The sequence below is a fragment of the Capsicum annuum genome, unplaced genomic scaffold (assembly GCF_002878395.1).
Source record: "Capsicum annuum cultivar UCD-10X-F1 unplaced genomic scaffold, UCD10Xv1.1 ctg82249, whole genome shotgun sequence".
Classification (NCBI taxonomy): domain Eukaryota; kingdom Viridiplantae; phylum Streptophyta; class Magnoliopsida; order Solanales; family Solanaceae; genus Capsicum; species Capsicum annuum.
In genome coordinates, this window is record NW_025893027.1 from 113,546 (window position 1) to 122,181 (window position 8,636).

The 8,636-nt window shown below is 36.0% G+C and overlaps 1 protein-coding gene across 3 annotated transcripts; it reads right to left on the reverse strand.

Annotated features, from left to right (window-relative positions):
* Positions 1-3,079: 3,079 nt before the first annotated feature.
* On the reverse strand, positions 3,080-8,251 carry LOC124885109 (putative late blight resistance protein homolog R1A-3). 3 transcript variants are annotated; one of them, XM_047405882.1, is made up of 3 exons: positions 7,793-8,246; positions 3,861-6,994; positions 3,500-3,757 (listed from the first exon to the last, which is right to left on the reverse strand). In XM_047405882.1, exons 1-3 carry the CDS (start codon positions 7,850-7,852, stop codon positions 3,676-3,678), a joined length of 3,276 nt encoding a protein of 1,091 aa, XP_047261838.1. In that variant the 5' UTR covers positions 7,853-8,246; the 3' UTR covers positions 3,500-3,675. The 3 variants fall into 3 exon arrangements, with proteins under 3 accessions (XP_047261836.1, XP_047261837.1, XP_047261838.1); XM_047405880.1 differs by having other exon boundaries at positions 3,080-6,994; positions 7,793-8,251; XM_047405881.1 differs by having other exon boundaries at positions 3,081-6,991; positions 7,793-8,247.
* Positions 8,252-8,636: the final 385 nt, after the last annotated feature.

Sequence of the window (8,636 nt, forward strand, 5' to 3'; positions counted from 1 at the left end):
AATTTCAGGCCTTCAACTTTAAATTCTAGCTATCATGGAATAACACGTGCACAACTTTTTGTGGGGCATTTCATAATCCATGAACTAGAGAGCCGTTGGGACAGGTCCCCAACTAACTCGAAATAAACTGAAAATAATAACATAGTCTCTCAAATACTGAAACGTCTGAATACAGGCCCTCTAACCATGAGGACTCACCACTGTAGGAATGTAGATAGAGGTACTCAAAAATCACTGATGAGGTTTGGACTGAGCACCTGAACCTACATTATAAGACAATGTAGCACATAGACGTATATGTGGATCAGCACTTGAGAATGTACTGAGTATGTCGGGGTGCATGCATATATATAAAACAACATCATTACTCTTTAATCAAATCATGCATGCAATAATTAATGACTCACATGTCTTGAATAAGCATAAAAATGTAAAGATCATGAATCATGTAGAATGGAACATGTAACACAAATCTCGTAAGTCATTATACTTTAGCTTTGAAACCTATACTCTTCTCTTATTCTCATTACTCAAGGTTAAAGGAAACTTTAAACAATACTTTCAACTCATGCATATGTCTCATGGAGAGTAAAACTTCTGTAAAGCTCAAGAACTCATAACTCTTTTGAACTCAAGTACTTGGAATTCGGAATCACATAACTTTGAAACATACTTGAAGGCATTTCATTCATTTTAGGAAAATATCTCATCTCAAGCTTTAGGGAACATACTTATATCAAGGGAAAATACTTTAGTCTTAAGGAAATAATTTATCTCAAAGTTTTAGTTTTATGGAAAATAATTCATATCAAGGGAGGTTCTCTTAACCGACATAAACCATGCGACTTATAGGGAGTCCAACATTTTGTCCTCCTAAGGAAGAGACCCCACATTAGGGAGGAGCGTCATACTCTTTTCTAGGAAGTATAACCTCAATTCAGTAATCACTTATCTCAGCCTCGGGCCCAATATCTCGGCCTTAGTCCCAATAATCATCTCGACCTCAGGCCCAACCTACGGTGGCACGTAGTTCCTGGGTAAGAAACCGTAGTATCTTACCCAACTCGGTGCTAACTACTACTCCCTTTAGATTATCTCGCTCATCTGATGAAAATCCACTTTAGAATAATCTCATGGTTCAATAAGAACTCAATAATCAAATCTGTAATCACATGTAGTAGAGTGGATTTCAAAACTCAATGACCATTAGGTCAAAACATTTCTCAATAATTTCGGAATGATCAACTCATGGGTGCTTATAGCACAATAGTTTATAAAATCTCAAGTCTCAAGTAGGGCTTCAACCCATAATTCAATCTCAAGTTAAAACTCATCAAAAGCATAATAGATAGCATATAGATTCATAACTAAAGTAGAAATCTGGAAATTTCAGTAATTTATCTTAAAATCTCAACGTACTCATATACTTCAATTTCTGAACCATTTCAACTATTAAGTTTTTCAAGGATTAAATCATGGGGTATAGACCCAGCTGCATTTTCTCAAGAAAACATGTGAAAATCATGTCATTAGGCTCTCAATTCATGGAAAGCATCAAAATATTGTAATCAATAATAATGGGTGAAAAATCCAATTCAAATTTATGTAAAATCTCATAAGTTGCAGAAAATCATAGTTTAAATAAGTCTTTGGTCACAAGGGAGAAAGGGTTACCCTTGTTCAAAACCCCGCATACCTTAGATTATGAAATTAGATGAATAAGCTTGTTGTAGACTCTTCTTCTTATCCATGAGAGAGAGGGTTCTTGCAACACTTGACTTGGGGAACCTGATTCTCAACTAAATATGTAGAATCTATGGTGAGCTCTTGAATTTCTTGGAGAAGGATTTTAGATTTGATCTTGAGAGAGAAACCCTAGCTTTTTTATTTTAGAGATAAGAAATAAAGCCAACTGTTTCGTCTAGAATATATATGAGGGTTTAAAAAGGTGGAAAAAAACAAAATGCCCTTTTAAAACGAGTTAAAAATTCTGCACAGGACATGCGACAGTGGGGTGCGACGGTCAGTCAGAGTCCCGACGGTCCGTCGGTCTTGACCATCAAACATCGTCCAGAAAGTGAGTTTCTGTCTCGACTGTGACTGTGGGTGCGATGGTTCGTCGGAGCCCCGACATTCCGTCGGACCTCATCTTCATATCTTTCTAGTGAACTCATCCACTGCCTCCCTGTAACGGTGGAGTGGGGCGGTCCGTTGGAGTCCCGATGACCCATCAGCCCTCTCTGTCGCACTTGGCCAGTGAATCGACTCTCTGCCTCTCTACGACGGTGGGGCTGCATATATCGTATCCTCCTCAAATCCCACTTGTGAGAGTATACTGAGCATTATATTGTTGAGTTCAATAAAAAATAAGAGGAAAATTAGATGATAAGACTATTCTAAACAAATATTACAAATATTCTTAATTTATTATTAATAAAACCTCTTTATAAAAACTATTAAAAAAGTAGAATAAAAAAGATTATTCTTAAGTTTTAACCAAATAAGCATGAATCCGGCTCCTCTTCATTTCCAATCTCTCCATTTTTCGTAAGTTCTAGCTTGGATGGAAGATTCATGTCATAATTTAAAATTAATAGTTGAGATTTAGGTAATTAAAATAAAACTCTTACCATGAATAAAATAATTAATTACTTTAATATATTTATCCTAAACTATTTATAGAATCCCACAATTCTAGGATTGAATTTATATCTTTCATATATACACATTTCTCTTTTTCTTGCCTTTTTTTCACCGTTCACTGTGTCCCAATATCTTCTTCTATGGCAGGGATATGCTTACATTCAAATATAGAAAATTAAAAATAAACTTCAACCTATCATAACACAAAGGAAAGAAATTCACAAAATAATAGTTGTTAAATTAAAAAATTTAAATTGTGAATCTGACATAATTTTAATGTTAGGAGCAAAATAAATTTAAAATTTAATATATTTTACTAAAAAACATGAAATATGATTTAGACATGAAATATAATTTAAATGGGTTTATTTTTTGAAAATAAAAAAAATTTAAGTTTCTTTTTAAAAAAAAAATAAAAATGAAAATAGGGTTTTGACTTTTTTTTTTTCCAAATTCCCAATATTACTTCAAATTTTATTTGAAATGTCATGCCCAAATACTAATTTTCAAATAAAGTAAAAAAAAATTCAAAGACAAAATGAAAAATTTATGTCCTGCGCTAGTACTCTACTTCAAGCTTGTCTTCTCCGGTCATTTCTTCAACGTATTCCTTAATCTTGAGTGCCGACTCTTTAAGCTGAGGGCTATTCGACACTGTGATAAACTTTAATGAAGCAATATCTCCAAAACTCTCTGGGATCTCTATAAGATCAGTACAATATGGTATATATAATTTCTCGAGCACGGGAAAGGATTCATCTGCAATAACCTGCCATTCAGAAAAACACATATAAACCAGTTGTAGAGATTTGAGATTGTGGAAGGTGACTTGTTCCATGTTCCATTCTTTTCCCCCTTCGATACTTGCTCCATATAGTCTCAGCTTTTGAAGGTTGGGTAGTGATCTCCCAATTCTTGACAGTTCATCTGATGCCAGATGGAACCCAACCAAGTACACTACTTTCAAGCTTGATGGGAAGTGAAAATCAAACTGATGTACATGAGTACGCCCACGGCACTTAAAACTTGCACTCACCATTTCAAGTTTATTAAGGACATCCAATCTTGGAAAATAAATCTGCTCCGGTGCTGAACATTCCATGCTGAAATCAAGGGTTCGAAGATTGGGAAATCTTTTGAAAATATTTTCTGAGTCTACCGAACAGGAAAGCTTGAGAAGAGATAATGTAGTCAGATTTTCTAATTTTGTTGGTTTGTGAATATCCGAACCAAAGACAGAACAAGTCCTTTCGATCTGCACATATCGTAGCTTTGCAAGACTCCAGATAGTAGGGGATAATACCAGGTTTGGTTCACTGTTTTCCACCACCAAAGTATCTAGATTGCAGAGGTTTGAAAATGACAGAGGGAGAGCTTTTGCATCCATCCAAATCCTTAAGCACCTCAAATGAACAAGCATGCCTATTTCATTCAGCGCAGTATCTGTCAACATTATATAACGCAGTTCCAACCTTTTAAGAAGCCTCAGGTGTCTTAGGTGCCAGTTATACAGAAATCCAGATTCTATCTTCAAAGAGAGGAGGTGTTTAGCACAAGGATTTCTCTTTTCTGGACTGAAAAAGGAAGAATCATCTGAATAAATGCCCTCATCAAAACTAATGGCCCGTCGACGCAGCATCAGATCTGAAGAAGATGAAGATAGAACAATTGAGCTCGTCAAATCAAACAATTTTTCCTGTCTAGATTTTATCGAACAAAAATCATGCACAAGATCATGAATTTGGCAACTCTGTTCGCTACCACCTCTCACAATTACCAAGCTACTAGAAATTAACTCATCCACATAAATCTCCGTTACTTCTTCCACACTCTTCAAATCAGTTGGTTCCACAAGTCCTTCATCAGTCCATAACTCTTTCAACAAAGATATAACAATATCTTCGTCCTTTGGATAACTTGCAAGGTACAGAAAGCACGGCTTTAGGTGATCTGACAAATTGTCATAACTTAATTGTATAACCTTCATCACTTCCTCTTCATCCTTAAAAATAAAGGAACTCAAATTGTTGAGAACTTCAATCCACAAAGCCTCTTTCTTTTCCTTTCTTGAAATGACTCCGCCGATCAAATCAAGTACCAAAGGAAGCCCATCACACTTTTCGGCTATTTTCTCTCCAACATCTTTTAGTTCATCAGGGCAACGTTCTTCTCCGAACACCTTTTTCTCAAATAACTCCCAACTTTCTTCTGGTCTTAGCAATCGAAGATCAAGAGGATCACTGTGGAATTTTCCATGCAAAGCCACTTCCTTTTTTCGACTTGTTAAAATAACTCTGCTGCCTTTCTGAAATTCAGATGGAATGGCGTATAAGGGTCTTGTCAGCTCATCCCATGTTGCAGTATCCCACAAGTCATCCAAGACAATAAGGTACCTCTTTCCAAACAGTTGTCTCCGTAGCTTATCAGCAACGTCATCGTCTATGTCATCCTCACTGACTCTTTCTTTCAAACCAATAACTTCATTGAAAACTTTCTGCAACAACTTTTTCTCATTACGTTCCTGGTCAACTGTGCACCAAGCACGAACGTCGAAATGACCAACAACAGACTTTTCAGTATATACTCTGTAAGCCAAAGTTGTTTTCCCAAGCCCCGGCATGCCGACTATGGAAATGACATCTACCTCAGCTGGTCCGCTGGTGAGCTTCTGGATTATCCACTCTGTCTCCTCCTCAAAACCTACAATTATTTTACTAGCTATTGATGACTTGTTTATAACTGGCTTGTTGGGAGAGTTCGCAAAAATGATACTCATGTTCTTGGAGATCTTCTCTTGTACCTCTTTTCTGACAAGCTTGATCTTTCCTACGGTTTCAGGAAGTAAGAAGATAAGCTGCAAGAGACCACGATCTCTGGCAAGAATTGAGTTAATGGCATGTTCCGCCTCATATGCCACATCTAGAACACGAGTCCAAAGATCTCTATGCAATTCTTGCTCCACATTCCCAAAGAACGATCTTATGTGTTCTAAGTCTTCTTTCACCCGACTGATTTCTTCTTTTATCAAAGTAACTGAATAAGCATTGGAATTGAGCAAGTCATTTAAGTTTCTGAGTAGAAGAGTCATGAAGAGCGGTCCATCACTCATGGGGAAGCAGAGCTGAGATGAGTCTGCAGGGGATTCCAAGAAAACATGTCTGAGATCTTCCTTCAGAAGTTCAATATTTTCCAGCAAATCTTGACTTGCACAACTTATTTTTTTCATATTCTCTTCATCCGTTGAGTTCTCTTCTAAGTTGCGAATGAGAATGGACACCTCCCTAATAAGTTCTCCAACACGTGCCAATAGAACAAATAATTTTTCATAATGAATCAAGTCCTTTGGCATATCTGTAAGAATAATCAATAGGAACTCTATCATGACATGAATGTTGGACGCTGAAGTGCTACGAGGTATAGCATTAAACATGTGCTCTTGTAGGTGAATCAGATGTTCTCTAAGAATGTCTGGAGATGCTTCTAGGAGCTGCTTAATGAAGTGTCCAACTTCAGCTGACTTTGAAGCTTCCAATATTGTAGAACATATGTGCATAACCTCCAGTGAAACCGGAGTTATCTTCAAAAGTAGATGAACTAGCATGGAATTGACTTGAGAGACTTCAAAAGTAGATGACTTCAAAAACATATGATCAAGTCCATCTTCATCTTCTTCATCTGTTTCATCATCTTTTCCATCTGTTTCATCTACATCTTCTTCATCTGTTTCATCTGTCTTATCAAGTTGATAAGACAAAAGGACCAAACAGAAGTGTCCTACTCTCTCAGCCATAAGTTGAAGCTGTGGTAAGACATATTCAATTGCCTTATGCTCAACGCAACCATTTACTTTCAGCCCATGGAAATCTCTTAAATTGCCAAATACATTCTGAAGAAGCTCATATTGAGTCATTGATGGCAAAAACAACTCAGCACGAACCTTGGGTAGATAATGGAGATTCACAAGGACCGCGTCCAAAAGTTCAACCAACTTCTCCTCAGTCATGGTGGCACTTGATTCAGATTGACGATGTGAGATGATAAAACTTTTGATATTTTCAAGGAGGCGAGGAACGACATGATCCTTTAATTTAACCAGCATGTAATCTCCTCTCTGATGAAAAAGTGACTGAACCAGATCATGAACCTTATATGATATGCAAGACATTTTGGCATTTGAACCATCCGAAATGTAATAACAAAGCTGTAAACATGCCGACAAAAATGTCAGCTCCAGTTTCAGCTTTTCAATTCGATCCGTGTCAAGAACAATTTGATCCTCTTCAATCTTTAACCTCTCTATGAAATCATGAAGATTGACAATGTCCTCTCGAAGCATAGCAGATGATACCTGCTATGAGACCAAAAGTGTGTCAAAATTTTCAGTGCCACATATTCGCCCTAACAAATTTTACTCTAACTTAACAGGCAACTAACGTAAATATAGAGGGCCTTCTTGAAAATAACCTACTGCATAAGCTAAATGTTTGTCCTATAGTTACAGTTTATATGATAAACAAGAGTTTGATTTCTCAGAAGGTGACTCAACTAATGAAAATTGTTCGAGAAGTTATCCTATGGATGTCAAGAACAGTCGTGTGATCAATGGCAGCCCAAATTTTATTTTGGTTCAAAAATTGAATAACAACATCGACGAAACTCATAAAGCAAGCATGTCAATAAAGAATTTCTACTGATCAATCTGTCCGTCCACATATATACTAGTTTGTTACTCTGTGCACTGAAGAAGTATATTAACTAGTACAGATGATTTTATACCAAATCGAAGAAAAAGAATACATATATTGAACATAGTCATTTGATTTTCAACACTGTTTGGAGTTCTTATCGTCTTTGGGGTTGAGTTAGGCCAAGTGCCAAATCGTTACAAGCATTATTTTGCACATCAAACCCAACCATAAAAAGGACACGTTACCTAAATTGAATCCCTGCGCTTAAAACAACTTATTCCACACGAAAACAAAATCAGTTTTCTTATATACAAACTACAAGAAACTTTTTAAAAAAAAAGATGATTAACATGTTTAAGTTGATTAAGCTCCAAAAAAGAAAAAAAAAACAAGCATACACAAGACTAAACTAATTATGTAAAAATGTAAAAAAATATAAACAAAATTTTGTATAACAATACCGATGAGCTGTTTGCTTCTCCGTCCTCTCTTTTCCCTTCATTTTCCTTTTCTCTTTCCATGTATGTAGCTTTCCTTTTAAGTTGTCAAGATCTGATCATGTATGAAAAAGTACATAAACCTTTATCAAAGGAGAACAAGTACAGAATGTATACAAGTTATTCATCTTGTGAAGGTAGACAAGTTATTTTCAAAACACATCAGCTTATGTCAAGCAGTACAAAACAGATTTTAAGAAAATGGATTCATTAGCAACAAAGCTTGAACCACTTAGAACATGACTTCACAAGTCAAGCTGGGACTGTCCAGTGTCCCAATGGATTTAATTTCTTCTCCTCATTAGTTGACCTGTGAAATTCCTATTTGCCATTTGCATTACCCAATGATTGAGTTATCCATGATTTGCTCGTTACAACTTACACCTTCTCTTATTTTATTTTTTAATAGAATAGGGTGTAACCTATTCTATTATTTGAACGAGAGTTTTGGAGCAATCGGTAAGGCTGCATATAATACCCTTGTGGTTGATCCCTTCTTGAAACTTGTGCATAACGAAAGCTTTTGTACATCAAACTTGTCTTTTTTTAGGGTGTAAATTACTTAAAACGATAAAAAAAAAAAAAATTTCTATCCAAACATTGCTAAAACTGACAACCTTAGAGCCCAATAGGTGAATTATGCTTCCTCCGTTATTGAAAGAGTTTCACATATTTACTTGATGTTGTTAACAGTTTGTATTGTACATTGAGGCTGATCTAAGCTAATTAATACCTCTTTCCGTTAAAAAATGGGAGGTTGAAAAGTGACTCTTGTACCCCTTAGCTTTTACATGTCATTTTTTTATTT

Excerpts from the sequence above, each read along its gene's own strand:
- LOC124885109 (XM_047405880.1), bottom strand. The coding sequence starts at position 7,852 with ATGGAAAGAGAAAAGGAAAATGAAGGGAAAAGAGAGGACGGAGAAGCA. Across the intron at positions 6,995-7,792 it reads GAGAAGCAAACAGCTCATCG|CAGGTATCATCTGCTATGCT; the intron begins GTATTGTTATAC and ends TTGGTCTCATAG.